Raw genomic sequence first — 12,416 nt, forward strand, 5'->3', positions numbered from 1 at the left:
ACATGCAGCGTGTGCCACGGGGGCTTCAATGGCCAGGTGTCTGCAGGGCTGAGACCCCAGCCCAAGATCTCTTACACCATGAAATAAGTTTCCCAAGCATGGTTCCCCTGAGGGACAGCCAGTTCCGAGTGGCAAGGGTGGAGCATCTTCAGTCACCCCCTCCCCTGACACAAGGGCTGGCTGGGTGTGGCTTGCTCACCCTGCTGCCAGCCCAGAGGAGTGGCAGCCTCCTGCTCCCACCCCAAGCCAGCTGTCCCGAGGTCGCTGGGCTGCGGTCCCAGCTGTTTGGCAGATTACCAATGCCCTCTGGCCCCAGACTGGCCGGGGGTCTTTAGCCTCCCTCCCCTCCCTGAGGGGTGTTCAGGCAGGATTCTTCTCCCAGGGTTCCTCAGGGACCTGGCAGCAGGGACAAGGGTGGGAACTGACATGGTCTTGAGTGGACCGTTGCCACACCCTACACCATTAAAGATGTTCAATGAGGTCCACTCTGTGGGATGCCTGGGACTTCTGCCAGGGCCAGGGCCTGGGCCTCACCCCCTCCCTCCTCTGCCACTTGCCAGTAGAAGGCCTTCCATGTCTAGGCCAAATCCCGCCTGCCTCCCAAGGCCCCTTCTCTCCCCCTCGTTGCTGGAGGGCTGCTTGCACCGGCCTCACGCACCATCGCAGGCACCCTCTGCCGCGTTTCTTGCTCTCCCTGCAATAGGAGCTCACCGAGGGCAGGATCATCACCTGGGTCATCAAACTGTCCCCACCACCCCACACTGCAGTTTGCATGCAGGTGCTCAGTAAATGCTTGTTGACTTGTGTGAACTGAGCCCCACCTGCTTCAGAGGTGCAAATTGGAGTGGGGGTGGCGCTGCTTTTGGGGGCCAAGCCGAGGACCTGGGGGGCTGAAAGCTGTAGGTCCCAGAACAGCTCTCCCCTCTTGTCCTGCCCTCCTGTTATTTTCCACCAGGGGGTGCTCGTTTCCCTTTGGTGGAAGGGCCCGAGCTGGGGCCAGGTTTACGGTCCTGTGCCCGCCTTAACCCAACTTCCACACATTATTACGGTTTTTCCTTTTCAGCTCACAGAGTGCTTCAAATTCATTATCAGGCAGGCTGAGAAGGCCTTATTGTTTTCCTCTTGCAGAGGGTGAAACTGAAGTTCAGGGAATGTACTTGTTCTCAATGTCATACAGCTGCCAGGTGGGCAGCCTGGGAACTTGAACCCAGGTCTTCAGACTCTTGTTTCTTTCGGTGCTCCTTGGTCATGACCCTGGACGGCTCTGGCCCGGAGACTCCCTGACCTCCCCGTCTGGCCTCTGTGCAGCCCTGGGGAAGACGGGCTCTTCCTCGGGTGCCCGAGACTCGGGATGCCTTTCCCCCCACTCCACTCACCACGGCCTCCTCCTGGCCCCTCAGGCTCCCCCTCCCCGGGGTCAGCTCCTCCACCAAACACCTGCTCAAGTCTCCACCACCCAAACGGAAACTTGCCTTGTCCACGGCTCACCTGTGCTGCCCGACTGTCCCTTCCTGCTACATCTCCCAGTGGGCCAGATTCCACATCCTCACCCCATCTTCTCCTCATTGGGCACCCCTGGAATGTGCCTTCTCTGCCCGGTGCCACACGGTGCCACTTCCTCCAGCCACCTCTCCGTCCTCCCCTCCTCTGCCTATCCCTGAAGGCCAGTGCTCCTCCCAGCACTGTCCCGAGCCCAGTCCCCTGTCACTCTTTGCCCTCCCTGGAGAATGTGATCCACACGCCCCGGTCTCAGGGATCCCCAGACTTCCAAAGCCAAGGCCCTAAATCAAGCCTCTCCGCCAGAAGGTGGACCCAGGGTTTAGGCAGCCAGTCACTGCTCCACCAGCAACGCAGCCTGTGGGTTAAGTGTGTGCACTCTGGAGCCCAAGTGCCCAGGTTTAAATCCTGTGTGGCTTTGGATAAGATACTTGAGTGCTCTGAGCCTCATTCTCCTTATCCATAAGACGAAGACTATGATATCTGTTTCACAGGGCCTCTGTCAGGCTAAACTGTAATGATGCATACAAGGGACTTAACTCAGTGCCTACCTGTCCCCCTGCTCTGCAAACACCGTAGACAACTGGTCTACCTGATACTCCAAGCCTTGGAGTTGGTCTAGACTCTTCCATCTCCTTCCTTCTACACCCAGTAGGTCACCAAGTCCCAGAAGCCTCTGGGGTTTGTTACCCCTGTCCCTTGCCCTGGCACACGCCCCCCGGAATCTGCTGGCTCAGTGCCCTCTGTTCCTTCCCCACCCTGTGCCACAGTGGCCATAGCACATCTCTACCTAAACTCCCTGCCCCAGGCCAGGCTAGGACCTAAGTGCCTCTGGCCCAGCCACTCCACGATCACGCCCCCGCCTGTGTTTCCTTCCTCATCCCTCCACACTTCCTGCCCGCTTGGCTCCAGCCACAGGCTGAAGCCTGCTCTCTCTGCCTCCCTGCCTTCATCCATGGTTGTCCTTCTCCCCAGGGTGCCTGGTTCCCCTCACTCAGCCCACCTTGGCCCCTCCCACGGAGCCCTGGCAGGTTCAAGGCGCCTCCTGCCAGACACTTTCCTCCACTTCTCCAGCCGCACTTTGCTCCTTCTCTGGGATCTCACTACTGAGTCCTCCCCTCAAGGGAAGGATCCAGGCCTTTTCTATATCTCCAGGGCCAACCCACCCACTGCCTTCCGCTCCCCACCCCTCATAGGAATATTAGGGCTCCCAATAAGCATGTGGGAATGAAGGAAGGTCAGAAAGAGGGGAGTATAAAGAGGGTCCTCAGTGAGGGACACGCTCCACTCTATGTTGGGCTCCAATGCCCCAAACCCCAGACGAAGGTGTACCAGGGATAGAGTGGATTTGGGGTGGAGGCGGGATGCAGGGAGCGAGACATGAGAGTCAGAGGGGTCAGGGAGGCAGATGGAGAGGAAGGGCGGGAGGACGATGGATGGGAGGGCAGGGACAGGATGGGGTGCAGGTCAAGGTGCAGGAAGGGGTGGGAAGGGCAGCAGGGTGGGGGAAGAGCCACACATACTTTCTGGGAAGTGGGAGCGGGTGGGGGAGGTGTGCGTAGTGCATTGTGGAGGGAGGAATTCGCCTGCCGGTCACTGTGAGCTCATTTCCTCTCACTGACTCCTGCAGGGTCTGAGGGCATCAGGCTCTGGAAAAAGTGAGCCAGGGGCACCCCAGAGGCCACCACCCTCCTCTCCTCCCCCACAACCTCAGCTCAGTCTGGATTTCAGATGCCACCCCTTCCCTTTTACGGAGACAACACTTTGTTATGGGAGGAAAGGACCCCTGAGCCAGGGTGGCAACAAGCCTTGTACCACTGGAGGAGCTACTGGGCAGAAAGAGGCAGGAACAGGGGACCTGGTTGAAGAGTAAGCAAGAAAATCCAGGCAGTATGATGGATTACAGTTAGACAGCAGGAAGGACTTTCCAGAAGTGGGGGATAATTGTGGCTGCACATGACCTTGATGAGGAAGGGTGAGGAGTTATTAACTGTCTCTCCATCATTATAAATAAGAATCCCTTTCTATTGCCTGCCAGGGGATTTAAAATAAATTAAATAAAGCATACGATTTAAAAACCAGTCAGTATCTCCGTCCTCAGGCTCACAGGAGTAAGGGTGGCCTAATTGGTGTCTGGGCCACCCCACCCCCTCCAGGACCTGGGTTCCTGGCCTTGATCAAAGCAAAGGGGTGGGAGAGTTGGGCCCCACCAGCTGTCAGGAGTCAGGGTGGTAGTGGTGACACAGCAGCTTTCATGAGGTCTCCTCACCACAGCGGGGTGGTGACTCCAGTAGGCAGAGGTGGCCTTCCCACTTTCATTGGCTCCCCTTTCCAAGTCCTATTTCTATGTATCTGTGGCCTCTGCCTTCATTTCTGCATAATCTGGGAAAAGGAATACAGAAACCCCTTAAATCTGCAAGGCAGCCTGGGAAAGAGCTGTAGGAAATAAGGAGTAGGAAGAATGAGAGTTAGCAGAAAGAACTTTCCAGCAGAAGTGAAGGAGAGGGACTGTCCCTCCTTGGACTGGCAGGGGATGGGCTGGAGGGGTGCGGCTGGGGTGCAGGGAAGTAAGAGCCCGGCTCAGGACGCAGGGTGTCTCTTTGGACCCAGCTCAGAATGAAGCCATCGAGGGTGGCTGTGGAAGGCTGGTGACTCGGTCTCTGCTGTCACTGTTGCCCACTGCAGTGGGGGTCTGTGGGCTGGTCCTGAGGCCTGAGCTACAGGCCTGGCTGGGTAGGGGTCCCAGGAGCTGGGGCTCCTGCCAGACTCTCTTCCAGCCTCCGCGGGATCCTGCGCTGAGACTCTGCCCTAGGTTGAGGGTCAGCCCCCCTGCACCATAAGTGTCTCAACTTCTATGAGTCTCTAAAGGGAGAGCTTCCTAAGCCTTTTTCTGTCATTCCCTCTTTTCCATCCTGGGTCTCACCTTTGTTTCCGACTTCTCCGCCTCTCTATTCTCTGTCTTGGCTCTGCCTCCCTCATGCCTCCCGGGCCTCTGTGTCTCGGATTCTGACCGTCCCTGTCTGGCTGTTTCTCTTTGCTTCCTTCTCCCTTCCTCTCCCTGTGCTAGTTCTGGCTTCGGCGCCCTTGCCCTCTTTCCTGGGCCCCATCACCGTCTATCTGGGCCGGTCCCCTGGAGGCCGGCACAAGCTGTCTCCTTGGGACCCCCTCTCTTCCTCAGGCTCTGTTCTGACCTCCAGCTCTGCTGCCAGTACAAACCCCATTATCAGTCTGCGGCCCTAGGGAGAGGCCGCCGGTGCGCCCCGACGGGAGCGGGGGTGGGGTGGGGGAGGGGCAGGAGCGAAGGGGCGGGACTTGGGGGCCACCCGCGCTCGGCCCCGCCCCTCCGGCCCCGCCCCTCCCGGGTCCCTGCCGGCGCCCCCAGCCGTGCCCCGGCCGCAGAGCCGCCGCTGCCGCCCGATGAATGGAGTCGCCTTCTGCCTGGTCGGGATCCCGCCCCGCCCGGAGCCCCGGCCCCCCCAGGTGAGGGCGTCGGGCCAGGGGAGGGGGCGGGGCCGGGCGCTGCCGGGGAGCGGGCAGCCGGGCCCGGGTCGCTGCGCCCCAGCCCGCCGGGCACAGCCTGGAGCGCAGGGCGCGGGCACCGCGGGCACCGCTGCAGGGAACTTCGGCTGGTGTCGAGCAGGGGAGCGGGCCGGGGCGAGAGCTGCCCGGGGCAGGGGGGAGGGAAGAAGGGAGGTAGACAGGGGGCCTGGACGGGCACCGGGCTGCCAGGGCAGGGGGCGCCGACCAGGGTGACGGTGCCAGGCCCCCCGCGGCCGGGCAGCGGGGGCGGGAGGCCCGCGCCTTTTGTCCGGGATTTTCAGGCGGGGCGCCTGCCGCCGTTTCCTCTGCCCGAGTTTTCGTTTTCCGTTGGCGAGGCCCCTGCACAGCTGGAGCGAGAGGGAGTGGGGGAGGGGGTTCCCGGAGCGGGACGTCCTCCGCCAAGGCGGCCCGACATCCCCTCCCCGCGCCACACTCGCCCCCTGCGGGGTCGGCCTTCGTGACAGGCTTCCAGACACGGGTCCGCCGCCCCGCGGGGTCCCCGGGAAGAGAAACAGGCCCCGGGCCCCCGGACCCGCAGGCGCGGCTGTCTTCCCCTCCGCCCCCTCGGGTCCACTGTGGGTGGGTCTGGGCGCGGGGTGCCAGGGGCATTACTCAGCGCTGGGCTGCTTTGCTTGGGTTCTTTCATCTGCCAGCTGCTGAGGCTGGGGAGGGGCCCCAGGGGCCTCATCCCTCCATCGGAGCCAGTCCCCTGCCTCTGAGCCTGGCCGTCTGGCCCTACTGAAGTACCCAGCACTAACTCCCTGCATCCCAAGCTGAGCATTGAACACTGTCAGGCCAGTAGTTTTCCCGACCTTGGAAAAGAGGTTCCTCAGGGTCCGGGCTGGGGTCAAGGCCGGGGCTGAGGCCTCTGCCTTTTTTGACAGGGCTGAAAGACCTGGGGACCCTCGTTTCTAGCCCCTCCCTCAGTATTGGAGGTGGGATCTGGTGGTTTGCAAACTTTTTCTGAGACTGGTGTGTTTCTCGGGTGCTGGATGTGTTCAGTTCTCCCTCAGTCTGCATCTCTCTTCAGCCAAAGTGTGTTTCCTAATTACAAACTTGAAATTCAGGATGGACAGGGGGCGGGGGTGGAGGTCATTAAGCATGAGTCCCTTGGATTCAACCCCCCACCAACTACACATACTTCACCTATCCCCTTACAATCTCCACCCCCGCCCCGTGGCCCAGCTGGGGGTGGATGGCTTTTGATTCCACGTGGTTCTCTCCTCCTGCCAGGGCAACAAGCCCCATTCCCCAAAGTGGTGGCTATCGCTGAGATGTGCTCATTGGCATGCGAGTTGAATCTCAGTTATATAACCAGTCATTTTGCCTCCAAACACAGCCCAGAGGCCCCTGGCCCCAGCTGCTTCTTCCAGTTGCCCACAATGTTGTTGGGTCTACCCCAAGGTGGCAGGAAACTCCAAGGTCCTGAATCCAAGGCCCTACCCTCTCCTTGGGAACGAGGAGAGCAGTAAGTCCCCTACATTCAATGCCCGATTCAAGGGCCTCAAAATCCCCTGTAAGTGGGCAGGTGTTGGCATCCCATTTTACAGAGAGGGTCTGAGCCTACACGGTGACAGTGTCAAGGCTAGCCCCTGGGTCTCCTGATGGTAATTAGGGCATACGATGAAGTTTGTGGAGGAAAGTTATTAGGAAGGTGGTTTTGTGACACCCTAGGGAATGAGGAAGGCTTTTGTGGATCCCAGCCCAAGCAGAGAGATTCTAGACCTAGGGACTAGGCTTTGTGCTGGGCAACCTGGGAGGGGCCTCTGTGTTCCCCTCCTGAGGACAACCTTGAACTCACGTGGAAGGAGTGCAGCATTCTTGGCGTGGGCAGGAGTGAGGATGAGTGCAGGAGTGGGCAGTGGATTGCTTCATCCGTCATTGCAGGGATACTTAGAAGGACTTCTTGATGTGTAAGATTAAAAGAGAGACTACAAAGCAGAAGGATGGAATAAGTTACAATGTGAGGGATTGCAGTTAGATATTCAGTAGAACTTCCAGGGAGAGGTTTGTGACCTGCACTGTCCCAGGCTAGCCTGAAGCATCATGCAGGGAAGTTTTCTCCAGTATAGAGGGTCAGGTGGATTCCTGTGATGTTGGATTCTGATGTAGGAATCTGGAGATATTCATTGGCCTGCAAATATATTCAAATGAGCAGATACATTAGTGCCTGGGAAAAAATGTGTTTTTAAGGAAGGGGCTTTGCTTTAATTGTATAGCTAATAACTAATATAATACACAGAGAGCAATTACTCTGGGCCAGGGTTTATATAAATTACCTCATTTAATCCTCACAATACACCACGAAGTGGTTACTACTATCCCCATTTTACAGTTGAGGGCACTGAGGCACAGAGAGCTAACAGTTTGGCCAAAATCACGCTGCTGGTAGGCTAGGAACCCAGCAATCTGGCTTCAGAGTCCTGCTCAACTGTCCAGCTTCTTAGGACCTGCCTTGTCCCATTGTCACTCCCACCCTGAATCTGGGGCCATCATGGACACAGCCCAAGATCAAGGTCAACTTCTTGCTGGAATGGAGCTGGTTGCTTGTCTTTCTGCTGGGACAGGGATGGGGAGCAGAGGCTTCAGGGGTGGCGAGGCCTCAGGTGTCCCCTGTCCCCCGTGGTTGGTGAGTGGGAAGCAGCCCCTCCTTCGACCTCCCCCACCCACCCTGTGCTGCCCACAGCACCTGGGCCAGGGCTCAGGTCATTGGTGGTTTCCCTCCAAAGGGGCACCAGCCCTGCTCTGTTGGCTGCAGGGGTTCAAAGGTGAGATATTGGCTTGGTCAGGGATTTGGACAAAGGCCGGTTTTAATTGTCCTGCTCCCTCACCCTCCCCAGAGCGAGCCATGAATAGGGCCTGTGGGAGCCGGTGCTGCCTTTCCCCTAGCACCCCCCGCCCCTGCAAACAACCCCCCCTTTGATCCAGGGCCCCCTGTTTCTTGTGAAATTGCGCCAGCTTGTCAGCAGGGCAGTGCCAGTGTGTACCAGGCAGGCATCGCCTCCCCCAATGCCTCAGTGGGCCAGCAGGCTGAGATGGCTTTGGGGAGAGTTTAAAGCCCTGTGGGGGTGGGGTGTATGCGTCACCTGTTAGAGTGGGTCAGGACCAAAGGGGTCATCTTGTCCAACTCCCGCATGTGGGGAGACATGCCAGAGAGCACCCGGGTTCCTTAGCCTTGGCAGACAAGAACCCAGGTCTTCTGACTCCCGGGCTCCCAGGCCATGCCTTGCCCTCCACCACTGCTTCTGTCCTTGGTGGCCCCCTCAGTGCAGGGTTCTTGGACTGGGCCCCGAGAGGGAGAGGGGAGGGCAGGGAGAAGTAGGGACAAGTGGACAATGTGTCCTGTTCATCTCTGTGTCCCCAGTGGCCGGCACAGCGCCTGGCACAGAGCAGCTCTCCATAAATGTTTGTGAAGTACAAACCAGGCAGCGGCCCCTCCCCTGGCCTCCCAGGGCACTCCATGCCAACTCTATCTCTGGCATTGTGCTGGGTGACCCACATGTCAGGCTACCTCACCAGACTGGGGTTATTTGAAAGCAAAAAAAATCATAATGGCAACTGCTGCCATGGTACTTACCATCACCGCATTCGACAGATTGAAAAAACTGGCACAAAGAGATTACATGGCCTCCCAATGTCACACCACAAGCAAGTGGCAGAGCTGAGGAGCTGACCATGGCCTCATCCCAAGGGGCCCTAGAGATGTCATTTTTGTCTTGGTATCTACAGGGCTTGGCACACAGCAAGTACTCAGAGACTGTTTGTTGACTGACTGACTGACTAAATTTATGAATGATGGGACGGTGTATGGAAAAGCCACAGAATCCTGTAACCTAACCCTTTGGAAGCAGGTGGGGTTGGGGTCTTGGGAAGGCAGCCTGGAGGTGCCTCGCTGTGTTGTCCGCACCAGCAGTGCCTGAGCCAAACCTAGAGAGGAAGGGAAAGCTCACTCACCCACACCCTGTCCCCTGTCACCACTGCCTCCAAGGCTTGGCAGGGGCCACCAGTCTCCTCCTGTCTTCTGCTCTCACTCCTTCCCTTCTTCCCCTAGCATTCTGAGGGGACAATGATGAGGAAAGGGCACGTGGGAAAAGACTACAGATTGGCATAAGGAAGCCTGTTTGTTTTTCCTCTCTCTGGCCTGAGATGTTCAGTTCAACTCATCACCTGGTGGTGGAAGATTCTGTCCCTTTCAAGTTGGAAGGTGGACAGAGCCTGGTTTGGGGCAGGGTCTGTCCTGCCTGTCGATTCTCCATCTCTCACAAGAAGGGGTGTTAGATTTCTGTCCACCTCCAGTCCTAAACCTTAGGTCCAGGGACATCTCCAACCTCCTTGAACCCTTATGCACCTGGGCAGGTGACCTCTTCCCTTCTGACTCCCTCTGCCCCCCATTTGCTGGTTTGAATTAACATTAATCAGTCGCTACCTCCAGGCCATACTTCATCTGCTTATAATAAAAGACAGGGGGGCAGCTGGCTAGGAGAAAAGAGGGGCGTGTGGGAGATACGGTCCACTGTTTAATGTAGACAGGCCAGCCACCGGAGCTGAGGGGCCTGGGCCTGGCGTGGTCCTCAGTACCTGGGAAGGCAGGAGCAGCAGCCTGTGGTTGAGTGTGTGGGCCCTGCCTTTAGCCTGCTGGGGTTCAAGTTTCAGCTCTATCCCTTATTCACTGTATGAACTTGGACAAGTGACTTAGTTGTTTTGGCTTCAGTTTTCTTATTCCTGAAATAATCCTTCAAAATAATTGGGAGGACTAAATGACATTTGGTAATCTCAACTATTGGTAGCAACTATTATTAAACAAACAATAATCAATAGATAGAAATGAGAACAACACACTTTTTTAAAAAAAAATCCAACCCCTAAATGGAACCAGAGCAACACACTTTTGACCCAGTAAAAGGAATATTTTATGGTCAAATAATCTGAAGAGGAAATGAGCTGCTTCTGGATGTAGTGAGCAGGCATCACTGGCGGTGGGCAAGCACAGGCTAGACAGTGACGTGGACCCGAGAGAATTCAGGCATTGGGCGAGGGGTTGGTACAGAAAACCTTAAGGGCCCTGCATTGGGATCAGCACGATGTGATGGGAAGTTAGAGGAGCAGGTGAGACCTCGTTCCTGCTTTGGGGGATCGGGAGAGAAGGCAGATACCCCAGCCTCCTGGGAACATCAGAGGTTGGCTGCCATGGTTTGGGCTCCTCAGAGGAGAGGTGGTCCCGACAGGCAGCCTGGAAGGACGAGTATGGTTCTGATGGGTAGGAGAAGGTGGGATTCTATTGTAGGACCAGGAAGGGCTTGGTGGCTGAGGGGCAGGGAGGAGGCTGGGCCGTTGGTCCTGAATTCAGCTCCAGGGCTGCGTCATCGTCCTGGGTGCCCAAGCGGTTTGGGTGTATGGTGGTGGCGGTGGGGAAACTAGTAATTCCCTGTCCCGCCACCCCCTGGCCGCTCCTGTAGGAGGGGCCAGGGCTACTCGCGGTGGCAAGGAGCCCGGGCCTGTAAGGAGCGGAACTGGGGAAAGAAAGACTTCTTATGCCCAGTGCATTTGGGGGCGTCTGGGGGTCGGGGGAACAGTGGCGCCTTTGTCCCCGGCCACCGGGAATCTGGCCGAGGAGCTGGCCCTGGGTCTGGCTGGGCCCTCAGCAGGCAGGTCCTCTTTGAAGTGACCCTTTCACAGCTCAGCCTGAGTCCCTGGGAGGGGAGACAGCCTGGGGTGGGGCGTGGGGATGACAGACCCACAAGCCAAGGCCTGAGGGCTGGAAGCAGACCCAGTGCTGGCCTCCTGGGGCCAGAGGAATGTGGTGGGCTGGGGGGACATGTGGGAGCCATGTGGCAGGACAGCTACTCAAGGGTTCTTGGCTCCAAGTTGGGGTCCGATGGGGAAGGGCACAGTCCATTTCGGCCCCGCGCCTGGTTTCTATCAGTCTGCAGTGTGATTTCTGTCTGACTCCGGGCTCCTAAATCAGCAGCTGCTTTTTCCTTTTTAATTTCCTCAAAAACTGTGAGAAGTCCTTGGAAAGAATCGGGCGTGCATGCAAGACTTACGGCCCTTGGGAGGAGGCAGGGTGGGGATTCGGGCTGTCGGAGCGTTTCCTGCTCCTGAGAGCCACCAAGAGGCTGGAAGGGAAGGAGGCTGAAGTGGAGACCCCCACCCTCCACCCCAGAGGTTCCCTCATTCTCAGTGTGGAGAAGCGCTGTGTTGTTCCTGAACAGGGAGGGGAGGAGGGAGGAGAGAAGCCACCAGACAGGGGACGTCTGCCTATGTTTCAGCTGGAGGAATATGAGAGGCCACCCTTTCCCCTGTCTCTCCATTTGTGTCCTGGGGTAACTGAGGCCTAGAGAAAGGACAGGTCAAGGGCACAGAGGCAGAGAGGAAGGGCCAAGCAGGAATGGGAGGAAGAGACAGGACACAGGAAGAGGAAGGGGCTCAGGCTGCTGGAGAGAAGTGAGGAGGTGCCTTTGGCTCCGACCTGCTGCTGGTTCATGGAAAGGGGGAGAGGAAGGAGTGGGTTTCTGTTGGTGGGTTCCCAAGGTCCAAGTAGGACGGGGGACTCCGGGTCGTGGACTGAGCAGTGGACGGGGGAGCCCTTGGTGGCCCAGGTGAGAACCTGCCCCACCCTGCTGCTGTTTCTAGTTCATGGCCCCACATTCCGACACTCTGTACTGGGGAAGATTCTTCTCAATCTCCCTTTCCTCTTCCGGAGGTGCAGCCAGGTTCCTCCCAGAGAGGGGGATGGAGCTGCCCGGCTCTGGGGCTCTCCTGTATCTTGCGCTGGCATCTGCGGAGCTGAGCCCTCATTAGCTCTAATGAAGCCTTGGCACTGTGTCCCCCACCCCCCGCAGCACCTGGGGAGGGGAAGGAGGGGGGGGCAGCTGAGGTGGGGCCCAAAGCCCAGGAGACGGGGTCATGTCTGCGAGAGAGGAAATGGGGGCCACCAACCAGGCTGGGTTGCTGACAGGAGGACAGATGCCCCCTCTGCTTCCCCACTGGGACCCTTTCCTCCGCCATTGGCTCCCAGAGGCCTAGGTCCCCGGTGCTAGGGAAAGCCTTTTTCAGAGAGGCCGGGTGTGGCCTGGGGACCCTGAGGATATTCCCAGGCCTGGCTTGCATAGAGTGTCCCTCCTGCCCACTCCTTAATTGCAGCCTGGGACAGGAGAAGGACCTGACACCCACACGAGAGGCTCAGTGCTTGGGAAAATCAGGCGGCAGGCCAGGTCTGAATGCACACTGGCCTTCAGTGGGTGACCATTTCTTGCATGCCCTCTGTGTTCCAGGCTCTCTCTGCGGCTCTTGGGAACTGGGTGAATAAGACACAGCCCTGCCCCTAAGGGGTTCCCTGTCTGCTTCTCCTACCACCCAAAAGCCAGACAGAAAGTCTC

The 12,416-nt window shown here is 58.0% G+C and overlaps 1 protein-coding gene across 1 annotated transcript in view; it reads left to right on the forward strand.

The window, feature by feature from the left end:
* The first annotated feature begins 4,914 nt into the window (after window positions 1-4,914).
* Window positions 4,915-12,416, forward strand: part of ARHGAP23 (Rho GTPase activating protein 23) — a 66,836-nt gene continuing 59,334 nt past the window's right edge. The window contains exon 1 of the mRNA XM_069482429.1: window positions 4,915-4,977. Coding sequence (XP_069338530.1) covers window positions 4,915-4,977 — 63 coding nt within the window. The remainder of the gene's footprint in view (window positions 4,978-12,416) is intronic.

The sequence above is a fragment of the Eulemur rufifrons genome, chromosome 9 (assembly GCF_041146395.1).
Source record: "Eulemur rufifrons isolate Redbay chromosome 9, OSU_ERuf_1, whole genome shotgun sequence".
NCBI classification, from domain to species: Eukaryota; Metazoa; Chordata; class Mammalia; order Primates; family Lemuridae; genus Eulemur; species Eulemur rufifrons.